At 52.9% G+C, this 22,618-nt stretch overlaps 9 protein-coding genes across 9 annotated transcripts; 5 read left to right on the forward strand and 4 right to left on the reverse strand.

Moving 5' to 3' along the window:
- Positions 1–122: 122 nt before the first annotated feature.
- G647_03392 (uncharacterized protein) lies at positions 123–1,892 on the forward strand (the record flags this gene model as incomplete). Its single annotated transcript, XM_008727737.1, has 2 exons — positions 123–1,177; positions 1,250–1,892. The coding sequence occupies 2 exons, from the start codon at positions 123–125 to the stop codon at positions 1,890–1,892; spliced, it is 1,698 nt and encodes a 565-aa protein (XP_008725959.1).
- A 2,596-nt stretch (positions 1,893–4,488) lies between these two features.
- Positions 4,489–9,807, reverse strand: G647_03393 (uncharacterized protein; the record flags this gene model as incomplete). The annotated part of the gene is made up of 1 exon (XM_008727738.1): positions 4,489–9,807. One exon carries the CDS (start codon positions 9,805–9,807, stop codon positions 4,489–4,491), a length of 5,319 nt encoding a protein of 1,772 aa, XP_008725960.1.
- A 1,121-nt stretch (positions 9,808–10,928) lies between these two features.
- On the forward strand, positions 10,929–12,167 carry G647_03394 (uncharacterized protein; the record flags this gene model as incomplete). Its single annotated transcript, XM_008727739.1, has 1 exon — positions 10,929–12,167. One exon carries the CDS (start codon positions 10,929–10,931, stop codon positions 12,165–12,167), a length of 1,239 nt encoding a protein of 412 aa, XP_008725961.1.
- Positions 12,168–12,224: 57 nt separating this feature from the next.
- G647_03395 (uncharacterized protein) lies at positions 12,225–13,873 on the reverse strand (the record flags this gene model as incomplete). The annotated part of the gene is made up of 3 exons (XM_008727740.1): positions 12,225–12,419; positions 12,482–12,899; positions 12,957–13,873. 3 exons carry the CDS (start codon positions 13,871–13,873, stop codon positions 12,225–12,227), a joined length of 1,530 nt encoding a protein of 509 aa, XP_008725962.1.
- An 801-nt stretch (positions 13,874–14,674) lies between these two features.
- On the reverse strand, positions 14,675–15,907 carry G647_03396 (uncharacterized protein; the record flags this gene model as incomplete). Its single annotated transcript, XM_008727741.1, has 1 exon — positions 14,675–15,907. One exon carries the CDS (start codon positions 15,905–15,907, stop codon positions 14,675–14,677), a length of 1,233 nt encoding a protein of 410 aa, XP_008725963.1.
- Positions 15,908–16,430: 523 nt separating this feature from the next.
- G647_03397 (uncharacterized protein) lies at positions 16,431–17,393 on the forward strand (the record flags this gene model as incomplete). Its single annotated transcript, XM_008727742.1, has 2 exons — positions 16,431–16,847; positions 16,899–17,393. The coding sequence occupies 2 exons, from the start codon at positions 16,431–16,433 to the stop codon at positions 17,391–17,393; spliced, it is 912 nt and encodes a 303-aa protein (XP_008725964.1).
- Positions 17,394–17,979: 586 nt separating this feature from the next.
- Positions 17,980–18,750, forward strand: G647_03398 (uncharacterized protein; the record flags this gene model as incomplete). The annotated part of the gene is made up of 1 exon (XM_008727743.1): positions 17,980–18,750. The coding sequence occupies one exon, from the start codon at positions 17,980–17,982 to the stop codon at positions 18,748–18,750; it is 771 nt and encodes a 256-aa protein (XP_008725965.1).
- Positions 18,751–18,755: 5 nt separating this feature from the next.
- G647_03399 (uncharacterized protein) lies at positions 18,756–19,658 on the reverse strand (the record flags this gene model as incomplete). The annotated part of the gene is made up of 1 exon (XM_008727744.1): positions 18,756–19,658. One exon carries the CDS (start codon positions 19,656–19,658, stop codon positions 18,756–18,758), a length of 903 nt encoding a protein of 300 aa, XP_008725966.1.
- A 642-nt stretch (positions 19,659–20,300) lies between these two features.
- On the forward strand, positions 20,301–21,935 carry G647_03400 (uncharacterized protein; the record flags this gene model as incomplete). The annotated part of the gene is made up of 1 exon (XM_008727745.1): positions 20,301–21,935. The coding sequence occupies one exon, from the start codon at positions 20,301–20,303 to the stop codon at positions 21,933–21,935; it is 1,635 nt and encodes a 544-aa protein (XP_008725967.1).
- Between the last annotated feature and the right edge of the window lie 683 nt (positions 21,936–22,618).

Below are 22,618 nucleotides of genomic sequence, written 5' to 3' on the forward strand. Positions count from 1 at the left end.
CATCGAATCTGCACCATCTTCGACCCTGCTGAAATTCTCGGTTTGTCGCCTTGGTTCGTTCATCGTCCTTCCGCGCCACCAGACACTCATCCCCCCGGTAGAATTCCCCAATCTCCGTCGCGATGCCGTACAAGTCGCGCTGGACCGTTCCTATACCAGATTGCTCGCTCCAGACGTTTCTATTCAAGTCTCCCGAGGCGCCCCTTGGCTCTAAACGTGCATTTTCCGAGGCCGCCAGACCGGACACGCACTATCTCACGCGAGATCAGTTCCGACTATGGGCCCAGCGGTTTGCTCTCGGTCTTCAGCGGTCCAAGCATTTCCGGAAGGGAGACCGAGTTTTGCTCTTCAGCGGCAACGACCTCTTCGTTCCGGTGGTCTTCATGGGCGTCCTCTGTGCGGGCGGGATCTTCACGGGCGCCAATCCGACCTTCGTAGCACGGGAGCTGGCCCATCAATTGAAGGACAGCGGGGCGACGTACCTGCTGTGCGCCGAGGGCTCCCTGGACACAGGAATCGAAGCTGCCAAGTTGGCGGGCCTCGACGCCGCGGAAAGAGTGTTTGTGTTCAACGCCAAGATATACGATGGCGAAACCCAAGGGCAGAAGGGCTGCAGATACTGGGGGGATCTCGTCGCCCCGGCCGAGGACGCCCGGAGCTTCCGATGGGACGATCTCACCGGGCCCGGGGAGAGCGACACGACGCTGGCGTTGAATTACTCGAGCGGAACCACTGGAGTCCCCAAGGGAGTGGAGATTACCCACAAGAACTACATTTCCAACACGATCCAGGTTCAGGAGATGGGCAAGCTCCTCCCGAACCACGAGGAGCGCACGGCTCGAGCGTCGTGGCTGTGCTTCCTCCCTCTTTACCATGCCTACGGACAGACATTCTACATCGCGCAAGCCTTCAACCGCCAGATCCCCGTCTACGTCATGCCGAAGTTCGACTTCCTCCAATTCCTGGAATACACGCAGAAGTTTCGTATCACGGATTACACGCTTGTTCCACCCATCGCCGTCCTGCTAGCAAAGCATCCTGCGGTGGAGAAGTACGACCTGAGCTCGGTAGAACAGGTCGGGTGCGGAGCAGCACCCCTGGGTCGAGACGTCTCCGAACAGGTTGAACGGCGGTTAGGAAACAGGCTCAATTTCAAACAGGGCTGGGGAATGACCGAGTAAGAGAGAGAGAGAGAGCCAAGATGTTGATATTTTAGGAGTCTGCAGAAACTAACTTTCTGGGTCAACAGGTGCACCTGCTCGCTCCTGGGGTGGGATCCTAACGCGACATCTCTGACCCAGGCTGTCGGCGAGCCCAACGCCAACTGTGAAGCGAAGATCATGACCGAGGATGGCCTCTCGGAGATCACGGAGCGAGGGCCCGCTGCTCGGGGCGAGCTATGGGTTCGAGGACCCAACGTCATGAAGGGCTACTGGCGCAACCCGAAGGCCACGCAGGAGACACTGACGTCGGACGGGTGGCTGAGGACCGGTGACATTGCGTACGTGGACGAGGACGGAAAGTTCTTCATCGTCGACCGCAAGAAGGAGTTGATCAAAGTCAAGGGGAATCAAGTTGCACCGGCCGAGCTGGAAGCGCTGCTCCTAGAACACCCCGGAATCGCCGACGCCGCTGTGATAGGCATGCCCACCGACGACGGAGACGAGAAGCCTCGAGCATTCGTGGTGAGACAGGTAGGACCAGAAGGGAGCAAGCTGACGGAAGAAGACGTCAAGAAGTTCGTCGAGGGCAAGGTGGTCCGCTACAAGAGGTTGGCGGGTGGCGTTGAGTTCTTGGATGTGATCCCGAAGAATCCATCAGGCAAGATATTGAGAAGACAGCTGAGAGACATTACGAGGGAAAGGTTAAGAAAGGAGGGAGCCAGGCTATGAGGGGGGTTTTTTTATGATACTGTAAAGCCGTGGAATGCCGACGCTTGCATCGTCTCCTGCATTTTGTACTTCATCCCAGCCATGAACTGGTAGACGGCATTACAAGCGCCTGAAAGTAATGCTGCTTGATTTCAGGCCAGTTGCACAAGTATGGAATGGACGAGGACAACGCCTGGAATCCGAAACATTGGGTTTCTCTCAAAACAAGTTCCTTGCGCGCATCGGAAGATACCCAGCCTGAATATGAGCAAAGAGAAACTTGTGCATCCCCAAGCTCCCTCAAATCTTTGTCGAAAATGGCTCGGCCGATGAATGGAAAGGCGGAGCGATATGGTCAGCAGTGAGAACGACACCCTTGTCTCAAACACCAAGCCTCTACTTCAATCTATAGACCACAAACCACTGCCCATTAATGCGAATTGTTGTGAGAGGAAAGTCGACAGAACGTGGCTCCATTCGATACTTAGAGATATGAATAACGACGGTTTGCGATCCGGCGCCAAACGCATACCATGATTGAGTGGAGGCGAACCGTGAACGTCATGTCATGTATTATGACACTCACGTATCTAGTCCGCCTCGCACAACATCGATGAACCACTAGGTAAGCTTTACATAACAAGAAGCTTCCTAAGAAGCGCGGCCACAACCACCAAGGAATGATATCTACCATCATCGACAATTGGATGCCTAGCGAGGTGTGGCTTCCTGCTCAGAAGACTCGACCGCATCGGGCCAGGACCGCATCTGGCCAGGCCGCCCTGTATCACCCTGGGGACTGCAACTCGGTGGTCTTAGTGATACGCTACGCTCTGACCCGTCCGTGATCATCTCGTTTAGGATTTTCCCAACCCAATGTAGTTCCGCAGAGTGTAATTGTATGCTCGACGGATATAGATGATCGGCCCGCACAGCGAAAAGTCTCAACCACAACAGACTCCACATTCATCAACCCTTATTCCGGCAATCCAGCAACACAGCAATGAAGCCACGCGAAGTCGTCTTCGTAGAAGGGTTGTCATGGATGAAAGCAGACGAGAAGATCCAGATATCGAAAGTTCGAGCCCCTGCAGGACTCGTAGGCTTGAGGACGCTAGGACTGCACCGCAAGTCCCGCCCTGTTGTCAAATGTATTTGGGGGCAGCGGAAAGAAGCAACCGCTTCGTCGCCGGGTGAAGAGCGTCCCCTACATCCACCGGCGCCTGCTTCTTATGGTTATTTCCAGAAGAGGGCTTGACGCGCTGGACGGCAGTAGCTTGCAAGAGTGAAGGACTTCCCAATGGGAGGGGGACCGATGCTGGGCAGCTGGGCATGGTCGGCCGATATTTGGTGGAAGCCCATGAATACCCAAGGCGCCCTTCCCTGAGATAACCCACAAACTGTTGAGTCATATCCTAGCGGGGTTCAGGACCAGGCCAAGTGGAACTAGCTCACACTCCGAACGCTTGGAGCCTTGAAGCGTCAGGGGGACGCGGCCAAGTATAAGAGAAACAGTTTTCCCATCGTGGGTGATAGGAGAGTCTTCGGACACAAACAGCGGCGTTATTATGATATTACGCATGCGTGCCCTTCTGTGGCAGCTGCACCCGACGCATCGACCCTGGAGAAGTTTGTCGTAATGGCGCTGATTCTTTACTGTTCGGCCACTTTCTGCAACGTCCGCCTCCCTATCAGGCATTCAAGGTTGACGGTAGTGAGTGCGACTAGCCCTTGTCAATATTCGCCATGTCAGCATTAAAGGCAGAGATGAAAGCTCTGATATGGGTATACATGGTCGTCATTGATGCCTGGTGACCGAGAGGGGGCATATGCGCTTGCCATGTCTCGATCTGCCCAGGCTTTCAGAATACTGTTTTGGGATTTGGAAGACTGGGACGATGTGGAGATTGTTCTGCACAGATTTTTTTCTTTGGGGTTGAGGACACGCGAGGTTTTGTTAGCAGATCATGGACCTTGCTTGATCTATGGTAATAGCTCAGTTGAGAAGCTTGTATAGCCGCAACCTCTGGTGCGGTGTAGAGCTCGTGGGCGTTCGTTGGCATTGGTGTGTTCCTCGCCTCGCACACGGCTGGGGTCGCTACCGTTTTTGATTTTCTCGTAAAGGGGGTGTGTTGCCATAATGATCATGTCTGCAGAGGCAAAGATGCTGCGTTGGCCGTGTAATGAAGATTGAAACGGTCCGTTGGACAGTCTGGACGGGGAAAATCCAAGCAGATCGGTTTTATTCGATGTTTCTGGACCCAAATCCAGCCCAGGGTATCCCGCAGCACTTAGAATCTGCAGCCATTGATAACGTTATAACCGGTAGAGCAATCAAGCTGGATGCAACTCCCTCGACCTTTCGTTGATCCATGGCTGGGATTCCGTCTCAAAGACGTAACAGATACTAGTGGTATTTTGAGCTTTTCCGCCAGCGAAGACGCTAGGTGGAGCGATGGCAGTTCTATAGCGGCCACCGGCTGGCGTACGCCATAGTCCCGCGAGTAACAGGTGAAGACAAGAAACACCCGAAGTTCAGGAATTCACATTCATTCGTCATGTTCGTACCATATCAGCGTCGCAGGACGCCGGAGTCTGTCGTCCAACATGGCCACACTCACTTTTCGGCATCATCATCATCTCGGCTCAACGCCGCTACAGCCATTCTCAATTGTTTCACAATCTTGTCATCGAGTCTATCCCCGCCTTTGGCATTTTGCCAGGTCATCTCTTTTTCATCAGTTGGCACGGTGATCTTTCGTCTTGCATCCTCTTTCATGGCAATCAAATCGCGCAAGTCCTCCAAGATGGCCTTCCGGTGTTCATCGTACCCTTTCAGGGACAGAACGGTGGTCGGATCCACTGCGGCAGAGGCTCCAGCTTCACGGTACGACGCTAAGCCATATGATATAAGAGCCAACGTTGCTGCCTCGCTTGATACCCCTAATGTCAAAACATCGGCACCCGAAGCCTTTGTCTGCGGTGTCGGCATCAAGCTTGTGCTCGCGCGAATGAGCTGATCGGGGAATTGATTGAGGAAGACGGAGATTTCGGGTGCGATGGCGCCACCAACGGCGTGCAGAAGATTGAGACAAAGAGGCAGCAGGCCAGTGACCCAGACGCGGTAAAGAAAAGGGCAGTTGCGCCTGTTATCGGTATGGGACACGCCGCCTGGAACCCGTTGAAGCGCCTCTGTCGTCTTGGCAGAAAGGATGCGGCTCAGCACCCCTTCAATGGCAATTTCTTCAGCGACCAGTGGTAAAGAAGAGATGGATGCGAGGAGCTGCACACAGTAGTCGGCGTAATGAGGGTGGCTGTCTATTTCCAACCCGCCCAGCAGATGAGACCATGAGTAGAGTATGAGGCACGACGAGATGATGCCAGATGAAGACAGCCGATCCGACAACTCTGCAGCAAACTGAGGGAGATTTGGCAGCCTCAGAATCGCTTGCATGAGTGTCAACAGGATCGAGATGTCCCGTAGTCCAACCAGATCACTCTCGTCATCAGTGTCAGTACTCAATCTATTTTGTTTCTGGTCCTGAAGTGCAACAACGATCGACTTGAACCCTTCGCCCACAACACTACTTGTGATTTCGAGAATTGTAGGAGTTTCCGGGTCGAGAGGGACGATCGCGGTGGCACCGTCCGAGACCACGGGCGATTTCTGCTTCAAGTTGACATGGACTTGGAGAGTCATGAGCAAGATCGAAAGGACTGAACGCCAATACGTCAGATCATTGTTGACGATCGCTTGTTCATAGGATCCGCTTCTGAATCTTGCAGCGGTCCAAGCATGCTCCAGCAAGCCCACCATGTCAGGGCCTTTGGCACCAGCTGCAACAAGTTCTCGTAACAGGGCCATTGTCAAGTCTGCTCGCTTCTGAAACAAAGACTCGAAGAGCGCTTCCGTTGGGTAGACCTGCGAGTTTGCCTTGAGACAATGTTGAACGGTATGCGCCATGGCTCTGTGCATCTCGCGATCCTGGACGAAGAACTTGCAGTGCTCAATGCACAGACGTTGCAGGCTTGACAAGAGTGCCAACTCGGAGTCGACGATGGAGAGGTTTGTGTTGGCACGGCGAAACTCTGCGGAGAACGATTGATTATTAGACCTCCCACCACCCTCCCAAGATGGATCGCGATGTAGCAACTTGTTCGCGAAATCAATATCATAGCAGAAGTCAGAGCCGAACTCCCGTTCGCTCAGGCCCGTACTCTTAATATCGACCACTGTTAGTCCGGTGTACCTGGCGGCAAAGTTGCGGCGCATGTTACCATGTAAGGAGGCGTTGTAGCTGGAGACCTCGACGGCATTTGATGCGAGCCACTCGATCAGTGGGGCGTAGGTCTTGATGGCGCTCATGTCCCTCGCAACAATGGCATGGTGAAGATGTGTCGTGGCAATATCTGTGACGCGAGCTGCGATCAAATTCTGGTTGGCGAGACTGGTCCCGTCGGAGTCCTGGGTGCCAGAGTTTATAGCGACTTGGACAATCTTGGAAAAGAAGTCTTTGGACGAAGACAGATTCTGCGTGATCCATGACCAATTCTGCTGTGCCTGCAGAACGAAGTCCAGCATTGCTAACGCAACTTGCCGCGGAAGATTTTCGATGCTCCGCAACTCGTCCACCGCAACTTGGAGGAAAGTTTTGCCACGAATAGAGACCGCGGCCTCCTTTTCCGATTTCTGCACCTTTGAGCCATCTGGCACAGAACCAGTCAGGATCACCATAGCCAGCCATTGTTGAGAATCATTCACCAATCGACTTAGCAGCTTCCACACTTCTGTGCGTTCTTGGGGCGACTTAGGACTGGCGTCGACATGATGGAGAACGTTGAGTAGGTCAATGCAAGAGGATGAGCCCAGGTGTCCGAGTAACGACGACGGCTGATGGCGTCCTACGTGAACCAGAACATTCCGCAATAGCCCCAAGCAAGACCTACGAACCGATGACCCGATTTGGAGGGTTCGCACTAAGGCGGGCACCGTGTCGAAGATGTGCTTCTCCAAGGGTGACAAAGGCAGTCCTTGGACGAGACTGTAGCGCACAAGCAACGTAGCAAGTGACAGTTGTGATCGTACATATCGCTCAAAGCCAGCATCGTCCGGCAGCACTGACTCGTCGCCCAACAGAAAAGTCTTATCACTGGTGCTTGTTGTGAATAGTGATCGTGCGATTGGATTCAACCCTAGATCTTGGGATCCCGATGCCCGAAATGCTGAAACAAGGTATGTCGCCGCTTCCGTGAAAGGCGCGGCTACGATGCTGGTGGCATTGAATGAAGCACCAACGCCGAAAGCGTACTGAACGATGTCCGAAAACGATTGGGCGATGGTGGTGCTGATGCGAAGCTGCTGCTGCGGATTATGGAAGGACCAGCCAGAGATCTCGTGAAACACTTGATAGAAGACTTCGGTTGCACTCAGAAGCATTGTGACCTGAACACGCCACGCAGTCGATAACTTGGACCCCGTCGCCGGCCTTGTCACTGGAGCGTTAGAGTTTGCCTGTCTGAGAGCCAATCCGACCAAGGCGTGGTACAGCTCCGAGCATTTGCCCAAGAAGTCCAAAATCTGAATTGGGCCTTCAACTCCAGACACGATGGCGAGAATTGGCGATGAAGCCGATTCATGTCCCAGAAGGCTTGTTCGTCTGAGGTTCGACCAGACCAATTGCGGTCTTAGTTCGGTCAAAACGATGATGAAGTCAACACAGGTAGTCATGATCCGACAATCGAAGGTAGAAATGGTACTCCGTCGGAAACTCTGTAGCTCTTGTTCGAGGATGTCGAAAATGTACTGTACAACGTCTGCCTCTGGGTTAAGACGGCTGCTAACTTCGTCCAGGATCGACGCGCAATGGTCCTGGAGGTCAATTGCTGTCTGCTGAAGCGGATTGTTGCTCAATATGGTTGATAAAAGCGTAGCCAGAACACCAATTGCCTCGGAAACCACGCCTTCAAGATCTTCCGACGGAGAGAGTGTTGCTGCAAGTAGTCCCACATAATAGAGCTCCAGCAACTGACCCATGTAGGCAAGACCGGAAAATTCGTATTGCCATCTAATCACGACCGGACCACCTGCATCAGGATCTGAAATGAGTTCGCCAATTGTTTGCGCAGGGACGACGGATGTGGTCTCGGTCTCTTGGTGGGTATAAGTCAAAAGCTTGTTTTGCGTGAAGTCAAGCATATTGACCGGAGTTTCGAGAGTCACAAAGCTGCCGCTTTCGTCCTCCCGTGTCGTTGTGTACTTGACGCCTTTCGCAACCGCTCGAGTCAGAGATGTCAGTCTTCGAAGCCGGTATTCGACGTACTGGGTACCATTGTCACTAAAGATGGACACCCTGGCCAAGGCTCGAGAAAACTGGAGAAACGGTAGACATTCGTAAGGGAATCTGGCTGCTGCCGTATCGTAGAACCCACGAAGCAGATCCTCGTCCTCAATAAACGTGATTACGGGATCATAGCGTTTCTGTCCTGACCGGCTGTCAGCGTCGACGGCCAGCAAAGCCAGCTGAGACGATATCAACTCTGGAGTGTAGCCCAATAGCAACTGCGCCACTTTGATGACTTCTTGCAGTGCTTGGACTTTGCAGATTGGCAGCAGGGTCGTAAGGCTACCTAGCGAAGAAGCCAAAACGGCAATGTAGTCAACAACATTGCATTGGCCGAGTGCTGCATCGAGCAGAAAGCTCGAAGGGTCGTCGTTCATGCTGTGCATCATGATTGTGTCCAGGAGATCTTCGAAAACTGTCGTTTGAAAGGCGGAGCTGCTGCCAGAGGTCCGGCGTCCGGTTGCTGCGTCATATGTTGAGACGGCGTCAAGAGTCCGTTGGACATGCTGTGACTCTCTCTTTTCCTTGACAAAGGAGGCTAGCTGCTGGACCTTATAGATGATCATTGCCCAGGCAAGGATGGCAGGTCCGGCAAGCATGCTTCCTGCTGATGCTGCGCTGTAGAGCAGCTCATGCACTTGCGAAGTAGATTCGAGATCAAAGATGTACTCTGGCCGTGTCCCAGGCTGAATCATTTGACCTGATGACGCGGTGTTCACCAAGGTGTTGATGGTCGGGCCCACATTGAGAATGGCCAGGCTCAACATGGAGGCAGTTGACTGCATCTTCTGTATCGCCAGTGTCTGCGTCTCGATTTCGGACACGAATGATGCGAAAAATCCCACGGACGACATCAAGCGGAACCAGAGGCCAACTGACTCCGAAGACAGGGTGTTGTCCGACCGCCTGACCACTAAAAAGAGTGTCTCTAAGACATGTCCGATCATCTGCAGGGTGCATGTATCCCTCACGTCTTTGAGAAGACCCAGGTCTGATTCCTCGATCTCCCATAAGGGACCCGATTCTAGAGTCTGCAACAGCGTTTCCGTGCGCTCGATCCCGGTCGCGATGTCTTCCTTCAAATTGTAGGGTCCGGCGCGTACCTGAGTCGCAAACGTCTCACAAGGAATTGAGATTCCCGGCTCTTTGTCGTCAGAGGAATCGAGCTCGGTGAGTTCCTTACTCAGGCGCAAAACAAGCACTTGCTGGTTCAGATGGAAACAGAGTAAGCGGGCTCGGCGCGCCTGCTGGGAGTGGAAAACAGCATCATCTCTGGCCTGGAAGCCACCTTTCGCCTGCAGATACCGATCCACGTAATCTGAACCAAGAGCCGCCTTCAGACTTGCCAGTTCTGCTTCAGAGTATCCCTCCCGAAGCCTAGACTCTGGACGATATTGCCATTCCAGCAGTACCAGTCGCAGAGCCTCCCGTTCACTCATATTGACCTGCTTACTGAGCCACACAGTATCTTCCCGCAGCTCGTCGCGGTCGTAAAGTCCCTGTGAAGACGTTGGGATCGCCGAAATTGCCGAATCGAAAGCGGCTTTTGAGGAGGCATCAGGCTGAGGAAAGGAAGGAAACCTCGACGCCAACATGCGCTTGGGATGGTCACCAGAGAGTATGCAGCAGGCATCTTGGGCTCTGGAATGATCGTGAGAAAAGAGCGCTTCGAACAAATCGTCCCAGGAACTGGCGGACGTTAGCATCTCTCTTCCAACCGACAACTTCAAGGATCTCACAGCACGAGCTTTTCGCCTGAGAGGCATTTCCCCACGTCGGGAAAATATTCTGAGCTTGCTGACGCAACCGCCATGTTGGGAGGAAGAAGTGGACCTCGTCAAGACATCTCTGGGTGTATTTGACTATCTCGTCGTTCCGCAATTATTTGCTTGAAAGCGCGTCGTAGGCAGTTTGAACGCGCCGCAGTTGCGGTCCGCGCTTGCAGTGCATCTGCTCCGCCGTGGTATCAGTCCCACCACAAAATCGGTACATCGACACCCACTACAAGTGATCATATCTACTCTCGCTTCTTTCCTCATTCGAGCTCACCCTCCAGTGCCAGTACAGCACTGGGGCGCACTCTGCTCATACCGAGTAGGTGACAAAACAGCCGGGGACAACTACCTGCAAACACCAACAAGATGTCGAGACCACCGGAGGACTGTACTCATCAACGTTGAATAGTCTGACTGGAGCTCAAAAGCTTCTCCTCCAGAACACAGTGACTCGCGTGGACGCAATCATATGCCTTGCGCTTCAAATACGTTTGCCATGTGACCGAGACGGGCAAACACATCATTGACGCTGTGGAGACAGTCATGCGATGGCTGCAAACAACATCGGGCGGAATTATATATGCTGTTCCGGACGGGAAAGGTCCTCAGTCAAATTCCACGGGTTCTGACCAGCTGATGGCCTTCGTGTACTCTCAGTAACATTAAGTACAAGTACCAAGGTTCGATTCCTGTGACCAATGACAGACTGGCCAGACGACAGCCAGAATTGTGACCCGGCTGAACCAGACGTTTGCAAAGTTTGACCAAAAGTCGCTGACTGAGGGACGACATACCCAGGTCCTCAGCTCAAATTTGTCCCGATATCAAGCTATATATATTCCGGCCGACCGACTTCCAGATCCTCATCCTCTTCGTCCACATCCTCTCTTATCCATTGAACTGTGGCTAGAAATCTCACACACCACATGCCTTACCCCAAAATGTTACCGTCAGAGCTACAACCGTACAACATGGGCAAGTCTTTTACCGACCTGCCTGCTGAATTACACATCCAGATCTTCAAGGAGTCCATCAAGCAGAGATCTATCTCGATGCTCTACCTGAACAGGGCACTCTACCACGAACTGCTTCCCGAACTATATGACTTTCATGTATTCAAAATCACCATCGACCCCAGCGCTGCGGACTTCCGGGTTGCGTTGTTCGATGGTACTGAACATTTCCTACCAGCCCACTCCGACCATATTCGCGAGCCATCCTGCCTAGTTGGCAAGAAAATCCCCTTCGAAAATCTCAAAGAGATCCAAATCGACATTCTCCCACCTGATCATCGAGAGCCAGCACAACTAATCTGCGCCTGGATGCAAATCACACGACTGCTTGCGTGGCTGCTTCCACAGGCCGAGGCGGCGTCGCGACCCCTGTGCGAGTCTCAGATCAAGCCAGCCACAAACAACACGGGACTACGACTGCCACATGTACACGTCGCATTCCTTGAGCAGGAAGGCCGCCAATGGCAAAAGTCCATAGCTGTTAATGCAGGTCAACCCGAGATGATCGACCTCAACGTCCTATTATCGGCTTTTAGGAGAATACGATATGCGCAAAGATTTTCGGTAACGATTCCCAACGCTTGCAAAACAGACCATCTTTCGCAGTACTGCTCGGACACCGAGCGTTTAGTAACCAGACAATCGCCTTTTGGATCCCAGCCAGGTGACAGCAGAATACAGAGCATCGAGGACTACTTGCACACAACCCTGGATTGCATCCTCGACGACCTCCCCGGAACCTCCGCTGCTCAACTTCGACTCGAACGCTTTGCGAGCTGGTGCTCGCATTACGAAGACTGCCACTTACGCCGAATCTCCGGCTACCCGTATGGCAATCGACCTGGTCAATTTGGAGGCATCCAGAATGCGGTAACGCGTCGTGAGCGTGATCGAGCGTTCAAGGACAGACTGGACGGTTTCGTGATGTACTCATTGGCCGTGTCTAAAGCTCGCAGGCCGCTGCCTTGGCATGAGCAATGGGCGGCCGTGCTCCCCAGGGGGATTCCGCCCAAATCATCCGACGAGTATCTGGATATGTTACACTCAGAAGATGGGGTCAGCGCCATGCTTGCAGGGCTCATGGGGCGTGCAGTCGACCTTGATTCTCGACTTCGATTCAGATATCCGTGCTGCCAGGAAACGGCTTCTGTGGCACGTCCGCCTTGAAACCACAGTGGCAAGGACAGACTGCCCCGTCCAGCTACGTATCGATATCGACGCTACTTATTGTTGCTTTCCTCTCCTCGAGAGGATACACCTGAGGCCCTCTTGCTTGACAAACCAATAGTCAAACAACTCCCATTCTGCATTTGGGTCCGCCAGTTTGACATGATAGCGACGAAGTAATTGCGGCACCAGTTTTGACATTTCCATCAGCGAGATATTCTTTCCCAGACAGGTTCTTGCACCGGCACCGAACTGTCGGACAAACACCTTGTCAGCATACTGAAGTCAAGGATAGGATGTCAATGAGATCTTACTGCAAGCCAATTTCGATCCATCAATTTGAGTGTCCTCTCGTCAGCCTCGATCCATCTCTCGGGCCGAAACCTGTCGGCATCGTGTCCGTATACGGCCGTGTCTCTCGCCGCGACCCATGGGTTCATTCCGACAATGGTTCCCGCGGGGAGATATACGCCGTCAATGGTCGCGCCGCCTTCCGGCACGATACGCTCGAGCAGCTGTCCCACGGCTGGGTGCATGCGCAGAGCCTCGCGCATACATGCTTGAAAGTACGGCATCCGCTGGGCTTCATAGTACGTCACGTACTCGGACAATTCACCTCTGGCGTCAAAGTCGAGGATCTCGTCGACGCACCTCTGGTACGCCTGAGGATTCTTGCAGAGGTGGTAGAACAACGCTCTCAACGAAATGGCGGTCGTGTCCGATCCAGCAAACCTGTTCATCGTTCGTCAAACACAGTACCTACTGTACCACAGCGACAGGGGCACTTACACATTCGAACTTGCATGGCCCAACAACTCTTTTTCGCTCATCACCTCTTCGCCATCCCTGGTTCTTTTGAATTTGTCCAGCATGTCCGATCGCCCGTGCTCGGCCTTGACATTCTGTCTCATCTGCAACTGCCTGGCCGCGAACTGCACAATGTACGCGGCAGAGTTCAGTCTCTTGATCGAGGGGATTTTATCCGCCAGCCTCGACACGAAATTATTGCCCAACAGCCATTGGTGCATCCAGGGCACTTGGCCGATGATGGAGTTGTAGAACAGGCGACCTTCGATCGCGGCGATGATGCCGTTCACATCTTCCTCGTTCTCCATGAACCCGAGACGATTCGAAAAGGTGATGCTGGAAATGACATCGAAAGCGTACCAATGCAACCACGTGCCAAAGTCAATGTCCTGGCCCTGCAAGGCGTCCAGTTTCCTTTCCAAGATCCGGGTGCAGTCGTCTGCCAGTGGTTCAAAGTCGAGGAGCGATGACAGCGCGAATGCAGCGCCCACGGGCCGTTTGAGGTTTTTGTGGCCGACTGGGTCGACAATGGAGAAGACGGTGGGAATGGGCCCGACGGGTGACTTTGCGTGGAAGAGGGTGTAGAAGTTGCTCTTGTCGAATTTACTGGTGATACTATAAACATGGGAGATCTGCTCGGAGTCTCCAAGACTGACATGGTTGGGGCCAACTCGCACAAGCTTCCCATACTTCGCATGATAATCCAGATGTCGTTGGAATTGATGGCCAGAGTATGTTGACAGCATTCTATCAAATGGAAGAATACTAGCGAGGAAAGGCCCGGGAATGTCGCGTAGGCCACGGCGGTAGCGAACGCGAAGGAGAACGGCGACAGGCATGGCGACTAGGAGCACGATGGCCAAAGGGAGTATATGCCCGAGGTGAATTGACGGCGCCATGGTGCTTGCCCCTGGGAGTATCATTCTTCTGGACGACCTGACGTTCGAAGAGCTATTTCGTCGATGTATGTCCCGTCAAAACCCAACCCTCCAGAGTATGCAAAGGCTAGATGACAGCAGTTCCTGCAGGACAAACGTCGACAGTGTGTTCGTCTCTCCCAGAAAATTCAATTAACTAGAGCACCAGACAAATGAAAGATAGCAATGTTGAGTTGATCTGCGGTCGTTTCGCAGCGATGCGCATACTGCCGACATGAATGGTGATTCTCGCGGGGAGATCGGAGCCCATTTGCCCTCTCTCCACATACCCTAGTGCGGAGGAACATGGACGGGCACGAAGCGGGTGTGACGGGCTGGGAGGGGGCATTCCATTCGAGTGGCGGATGGGGCTCTGAAGTGAGTGGGAGATGAGATCCCTATCTATCCCCGGAACAGAGAGTTGAGGTCGAAGACAGCTCTCAGCCTGGTTTGGAGAGGCTGCTGGAATATGTACTGTTTCTAGTAGAGCACTTGCTGGCTGTCACCGGATGGGGTGACACAATCGGATCAATTCAGTCTCAGCGAAGATGCAAGGCCAGCTAACTCCCAGTTATGCAGTACAACAGTTGGGTAATAGCGCCAGGGCCATAATCTTTGACGAGTCAGAAAACGTGGAGTTCGCTCCTTGTGAGGAAGAGATGCTGTTTTCTGTTGGCGTGGACCCTTTCGCTCACCAGCCTTGCACTTTACACGTTCAGGCCAAGATCAGGGCGGACTGAAAGTCAAATTACTATGAGCACTCTATATGCTGTACAAGGGTCGTCACCATTCGACTGGCCTGGCTCCCTGAACTCCTTCCGAGGTTAAATTATGAACACCATTCCGATCATCAAGTGTCGAGTCCGCAATCTTATCCAGAATCAATTTGACTTCATTCCCCTTGCCCGAACCACCGTCCATATCCGTGATCAGATTGACGGCCTTGGTCCTCAGTTCACGAACGACTCTCTTCGTATAGTCGAAGCTGCCTGTTCCCTCCATATACTTCACAGCATACCGTTTGACCTCGTCGTCATTAGTTTTCTGCTTGAGAATGTTGATGAGCTGCAAATTCGTGGGGTTGCTGCGAATCGAATGGATTATGGGAAAAGAAAATTTGCCCTCTGTCAGGTCCTCGCACAGACCCTTGTTCTTTGTATATGTGCTAGAGGACAAGTTCAGGTAGTCGTCGCATATTTGGAAGACCAAGCCCAGGAGGTTGACAAGGGGTACGCAGTCTATCCGGCCTTTCTCTGGTGACTCTGCCTGCATCAGCTTGATAGCGAGACGAAACAAGCCACCTGTCTTATTCTGGACCATTTCCAGGTAGTCGTCCTCGGTGGGACAAGTCAATGTGTCCCGCCAGTACAGGTCCATTCCTTGTCCACGGTGGAGATTGAGTAACTCGGTGGTGAAGGTTTCCATGGCTTCGTCTTTGTTATCCAGATGCAAGAGCTCCTGCAGGGCGAGAAAGTAGACGTAGTTTGCACTGTTGATTGTCTGGGCCGTGCCAAAGATATTGTGGGCAACCGGGATGCCTCTCCGCAGTACGCTGTTGTCTTGGACATCATCGATGAGGAGAGAGGATGTATGTAGCATGCCTACCACTTTTGTGATAATGTCGAGCGACTTTGGCGGAACGTGTAGCCATGCATTGAAAGCCTTAATCAAGCCCGACCGAATGTCCTTGCCTGGGTGCGCGAACAGGTAGTCGTAGGGCCCCATGATAATCTTCTCTTTCTGAGGTGACCATTCTCCGACCCGCTGAGATATCAGATTCTCTGGTGCGGACTTCTTCTTCGAGTGCCTGCGCTTGAGCGCGTTGGTGTGGTCAGATAGGACGGGGGCGTTCATGGGTATCGAGTGTAGCTTGGGCGAGATCCATGAGTCCTCCGGCAGAGGTTTGAGAACGGATTTGGAGGGTTGATGTGCAAGGCCATTGGTAACGCCGGCGGAGCTGTATCGGATGGGGATGGCATTGGGAGACGCCGGATTTTCTGCTGCGAGGGTCGACATCTGTGTTGATTCAGGTTCGGACGCGCGCATGTGAAAACGCCAGACAAATGAGGGGAGCGTGAAGGTGCTTCGGCTTTCGTCTTGTCACGACGAACATACAGACTGTTCGTGAGAGGCAGTCAGTTCACCGTTGGATTCAGCATTGGATGCAACTTGAGGCAGAGCGGGATCCAGGCACCCGCGTTTGATCTGAGGCCATGGTGGTGACAAGGTGTACAAGGCGGATCTACAGGATCATCACATGAGGTCCATGACGAAATACGATAGGTGACGATCGGCCTAAGCTGGGATCTGTTGTGGGCGCTAGGCGGCGGTTCCCAGGCGCCCTGACGCATGCCGCCACCACTGCGGCAGGTACAGGAGCACCCCGGGTTTCGACGGGCAGGTCAAGCGAAGCCTTACCCCCGCACCGTCACCCTGCCAATGGTTTGTTTACCACCTGGCTTCGATCGTTCACTTCCACCCGCCGCCGCATGCACGTCTCTCTGCACATCGACCCAGCTTGTACCAACCACTCTGCGCAATGGAGACCCTACTATCGCATTCGTTTGATTACCTGTCCTCGACCTCGCCTCAGAAAATCCGCAAGGGACTCCGCCAGGTGGAAGGGTTGCTCGCACAACTGTGTCTCTCCAAGACCAGCCATGCCGCCAACAAGCGACAGTCGATGCTGCTGCTTGGATCGACGACACCCTCGCCACAGTCGAAGAAGCTCTCCGATCTACCCTCGGATCCAGCGTTTCGCGAATTCTTCAAACTTCAGCAGAGTTTTCAGTGGAATATTGCTATGAGGCTAGTGTCTTGCCTGGAGCGATTGCTGGGAAAAGAAAGCAATGGGACGAATGATATGTTAATCATCCAAACCCTGGACCTGATCCAGGGGGTGTTGCTGCTGCATCCGCCCTCGCGGGCACTTTTTTCGCAGGAAATATACATGAACGTGAGTCTTTCAGGTACTGGCGTCCTCTAGCTCTGTCTAAATGCGGCACAGCTTTTTCTTGACCTGCTGGACCCGTCGAACTGTCCCGCTATTCAATCCTCGACGATCATGGCGCTCGTGACCTCTCTGCTCGACCAGCCACAAAACACTCGTACTTTCGAATCCATCGACGGGCTACTAGTAATCACGTCCCTTTTCAAGTCCAGAAGCACATCCCGCGAAGTGAAGTTGAAACTCGTCGAGTTCCTGTACTTCTACCTCATGCCCGAGACAAATACTCCAAAGATCTTGAGCTCGACGTCTGCAACGAACACGGCTATTCTCGGCGGGCGGGGAAAGGAAGTCATTGCAGCATTCGATCGGAGAAGAGAAACGGTGAATGGACCAGAAGGCGGCAGCAGCGGAGGCAAGGGCGCGAAGATGGACAATCACACCAGAACCACGGAGGAGAAGCAGAATCTGCTAGGAAAGCATTTGAGCAATGTGCAAGATCTGGTTGAGGATCTGAAGGAAGGAGGCGGCGTCTTTGGTGTAGGTGGCGTCTAGGGAGAGAAACAAAAGAGACGAGGACTGAGGCAGCAGGGATGGTGTCGTAGAGATTAGATACCCAGAGCGGCGCCATACAAGGGGGACCGAGTCGCAAAGAACCTGATCAGGGCTGGAGTCTCAGTCTCCCGCGAATGATTTTTGATGCGCATCTGTCAATGTTAGAGGCTGTTCATTGCTATGACTGGCCATTGGGAACCGTGTACAGCCGCGGACTGGTTCAACGTCTCCACCGGGGTCAAGTCGATGTGACTCATTCACTTATACGAGGTTGTATACGTTGGAGTGTGGAGAATGTCCAAAGGGGCTCATGGAGCGACCATAAAACCTTCAGACATGAATGAAATCTAATGACAACCTGTCGGGCTTTCCTAGCTTCTGCTATACGTCTGAATCCATTGTCGCATTCATGGTGCTCTAACAACTTCTGAAGCCAAAGATAGCTGATTTGAGATATCCGCCACTGGCAAACGTTGGTTGCCGTTGTTCGGTTCCTTCTATACATCTTACGAAGCAAGACGACTACTCTACTTTGTACAGTCCGGTTGTTAAACGATACACGTATTTCCCTCAGTTGGCTACCACAATGACAACAACCATCCCACAATCAACCGATCCAACCGTCCGCTATCTGTCTACCACACAGGCATACGACCTCTGGTCAGCTGTGTACGATACCGACGGCAACTTCTTGCAAGCCCTCGACACGATTGAAGTGAGGCCTCTGTTGCTGCGCATGCTCGACATGCTGAATGATGGACCATTCACACAGCCCTGGAAGTTCGTGGATTTGGGTTGCGGCACCGGCAGGAATACTGCGGCGCTGCTCGAGGTCGGTGAAGCGTCGGCAGTAGTCGGGCTGGATGTAAGTCCTGGCATGCTGGAAGTTGCGGAAAGGCGGTTGCAGAAGTTTCATGCAGAAGGGAGACTGAAACTCGAGGTATTTGACATGCTGCAAGCAACGTCGATACCCGAGTCGGCAAGGTCTGCGGATGCAGTGGTATCAACCCTGGTAATCGAGCATGTTCCGGCAGATATCTTCTTTGCGACTGCAGGCAAGATCCTCAAACCTGGGGGGATTCTGCTGTTGACGAATATGCATTCGGAGATGGGCAAAATCAGTCAAGCTGGATTTATCGACCCTAAGACTGGCGAAAAGATCCGGCCCACCAGCTATGCTCACACCACCGAGGAGGTAGAGACTGCCGCCTTGGGCAATGAGTTTGAGCTTTTAGGCCCGATGGAGGAGCGGGCAGTAGACGAGAGCATGGTCACCGTACTTGGAGAGCGTTCGCAGAAATGGGTTGGGGTGACCGTATGGTTTGGAGGCATTTTTCGGAAGAAAGGTAGTATGTGATCTCCTCAGCCACTGAAGAAGCCACGAATCAGTCGATCTCTGTGTCGTATTAAGTTGTCATAAGGTTGCAAAGCCAGCTTCAACTTTGGTTTGCGAAACTCGAGGCTATCGTCAAGAATAATTTGGGTGTAGGCAAGCAAACTGGCATCGAATAAGCCAGGCGTGGTCTGGCCAAAGAAGAATTGATTGTCCGCAAGGAGTGTGGATAGAGCTTGAAAGGCTTGTTCAGCTTGAGCATAGAGGTCATGCGGGTCAATGGTGGCATTTGTCTTGAGCAGCTCTTCCCTTGCCGCTGATTGAAGTTGCTTGGCTAAACTGAGTCGGACGGGGTAGGACGACGACGCGGAGGCCACATATAATGGCCATGCAACGGCGCTGAAGTTGGCTTCCTCGAGGTACAGGTAGTACAGCCAGGCACTGCGGATGTTGTGGTCTATCAAGGCAATATATGCTTCTTGTCGCATATGGAAGGTCTCTTCTTTTCCCCCTTGCGATACCACCCATCTTGTTAATCGATTTGCAGGAATTGGAGATGACGGTCGAGAGAGATCTTTCGGAGCTGGAAGAAGGAATGGAAGTGCTCCGGTAGGGGAGGCATGGTTGTTCGATGGGCGAGTACGAAACGGAATGCCGTGAAACTTGAGGTAGGCTTGCCATTTCAGACAAGACGGATTGAAGGACGGAGCATCTCGGAGCCTGGGGTCGTCCGACTGGAAGATGTAGAGGACGTTCTCAGTGCGATGCCGCGGAGCTCGCTGGGGAAGGGCATTCGCAGAAATCGTTACAAGAGGGAACCGAGCAAAGACGCGTCGAATTGCGGGAGGCAACGACCACCATGATGATGGAGCTGAGCTTTGGGCCTTTGGATGCGTCGACTTTTGCTTGCCCTCGTCGTTGACGTCTGTCATGTCCACCACCATTATTGCCCTCGAGCAAAGACGCAGTCGCGCTGAGGACAAACAAAAAAAGTCACGAAGACGATCAGGAGTACGAGATGGCTCGACGATGATTGGCTCCAGTAACGGGCACAGGCCTCGTGGGGGCTCCTAACTCCTTTGGCGTGGGCGTCCGCCGTCGGCTGACCCAGACAGTGAGCGTGCGGTGAGTGACCTGCATAAGCTCGTGGCGCTCACCCCACCACCCTTGTTCCTTCCTGTCTTGCTGTCCGGTTCACTCACTTGGTTAAGGTTCTCAGTTGAAGATTCACACTGTCTCACTCCCCGTTGGCAGTGAAGGTCGTTTTCTTTCAGCCCCTCGACCTACTGTATCTTAGACATTCCAAGGTTCCTTTTCGTCCATACTCCGTACATTCTTGCCGATCGCTCCTCACGTTGACTGACCCGTGTACATCGCCTTTCCCCTCCTGATGATGTTGACGCAGCGAAGCCGTTCATTATCGTACTCTGCTTGATGACCGCACTAGTCGAACCACTGTCCAACATCCGACATTCCACTTCGGAACCCGCTTGGACTGTGCTGGATCCATATCACAAGTCCTGGTAACACCACAGTCCACATCACGGGCCACTGCATATGTACCGCAAGAAGCAATGTCCGACACCTCGGTGACAACTCCCAGGGTAGCCACCCCTCCCAAAGGCGCTTCCCGGGTAGAAGATGGCAAGGTCAGAAAGTTGAAGGCATCCTACAAGAGCGAGACCCCTGCGGTTCAACACATCAATGGTAAAACATATGCTTGCGAGTCCTGCAAGCGAGGCCACCGAGTACACAAATGCGACCATGGCAAGACGAGACCTATCTCTGAGACCAATCAACCCGGCCGTCCCTCGGCAGGTACGAAGAGGGGTTGCCAATGTCCCAGGAACTGCGCCTGCACCACAAAGACCTGTAAATGCGAGAGGGATTGTGCTTGTACGCAGGAGATGTTTCTCATCGTTCGCCTCGATAACCCGACCGTTGTCTCCAGAGAATCTACGTCGACACCCAAGCCAGTCTGGGAGGATTCAGACGGCACGCGGTTGACTCTGAAAAAGGTGTGGGCGGACGCCAATGGCAAAGAGATTGACGACGACGAATATGAAGCACGGAAACGCCGAATGAAGGAGAGACAAGACGCTGCCAAAGATGCTCCAAAGACATCTTGTTGCTCGGGAAAGACGCCGAAAGAAGAGCCCGATTCTCCCAAGGGTGGATGTCGACATCGTCAAAATGTCGCCGCAATTCAACCTCATCCTGGCCCTTCGATACGAGATTCTGGGCTGCCATTGCATGCTCCAACGCCGACCTCCGAACCATGGATGTCAAGTTGTTCTTGTGGCTCTGGCTGTTCCTGTCTTTACTGTCCAGACCATCCTAACAACGCGACCTCCATCAATCATGCTCAGCAACAGGTCAAGAACCTTGCCGAACAGGCGTATATTGGAGGTCACGCCCTAACACCGGTGCCTTCCAACTCCGAGAACACGTCCAGGTCTTGCATGGGCGGCCAACCTTCATTCTTCCTCTCGAGCACACCCGATGTCTCTCAGCACCAGCTTCAACAGTTCTTCTCTGACACACTGAATCCGAATGCTATCTACTTAGCGTATCCTATTCAGCAACATTCTTGGACGAATCGGCCCCTTAGTTCCCATTGTTCCCGTGTCCATTCACCGTCCGAGGTCATGACAATATCCCCCGACACTTCAGACATGTTCCCCGATCCCCTTAGCGACATGCCAATACCTCTGCATGCACCGAACGATGTTAGTGGCACGTGGGATTTCTCGGGTAATCAGCTGGGAAGGAGCTCGTTCAGCTGGACTGGCTTGGACGCCTCTTACGGGACCGACTACAATATTGGCCAAGCTACAGTAGCCTCGATATCCAACAGTGCACCCCCTCAGATGCTGCCAGCGCCTAACGCAATTGAGACGCCAGCAATCGGCGTTAACTTGAACACAGTGACGAATCATTCTTTACCGATACATTTCACGGATACCTTGCCCCAGCTTGACGAAAACGCCTTCGTCGACTTCGACGGGCCAGTTTCTTCCGATCAGCCCAACGGAAACACTTCGATGGCCAATCATTTTAGCCACGAAACGGTCCCCACGTTCAATGTGCAGCCGATACAAGGAGGTTGTTGCTCAACGCCTTTCGCCGACTTTGACTATTCCCAGGACTCCGAGTTCAACATGAATGGAATATCAAGGACGAACTCACCCATTATGAATCGCGTATAGTCAACGTGGGGAAACGGCCACGGGTATGCGATGCATTATACCCTAGAGATTACTCCCACAGCGGGTAACTCGATCTCATTTACGGGAGTACACTGGAAGCCAAGAAGACTCGGGATCTCGAAAAGCAGTGACAATGATATTTTTGTGGGACAAGTGACCATTTTCCAGAAGCAGTGAGCATTATTTCTCAACAGTTCCAGGAGCGATGAGAGCTGCATCAAATAGATTACTTTTTCGAATATGAGCATGTGCCGTTGGGCGTTGGCTGGGTGTCAATCAAGCACTGGCTTAATGAAATCCAAGGAGCGATGATCATCATGACTATCACTAGGTATAACGAACCGGGTACAGAGTGCGAGAGTACCGCGTCAACAGTAACTGTAAATTGTTCCGCATCGAGTACTCCCTTATTACTCACAGAGGTCCTTTGTCCTGTCACATGCGTCTGAAACGCGAGGACAACACATCGTGTAGTATGGCACATGGCTGCCAGGCCAGGCCAGCCGAGGGCTGCTTTCTTGATCAGGATGATCCAGCTCTTTTCAGGGATATCTTTACCAGCTCATAAATTCAGTGCCGGATGGGTGCAGTGTAGTGTAGTGTAGTGTAGTGTAGTGTAGTGTAGTGTAGTGTAGTGTAGTGTAGTGTAGTGTAGTGTAGTGTAGTGTAGTGTAGTGTAGTGT

This window comes from Cladophialophora carrionii (assembly GCF_000365165.1).
Source record: "Cladophialophora carrionii CBS 160.54 unplaced genomic scaffold supercont1.3, whole genome shotgun sequence".
In the NCBI taxonomy this organism is placed as follows: Eukaryota; Fungi; Ascomycota; class Eurotiomycetes; order Chaetothyriales; family Herpotrichiellaceae; genus Cladophialophora; species Cladophialophora carrionii.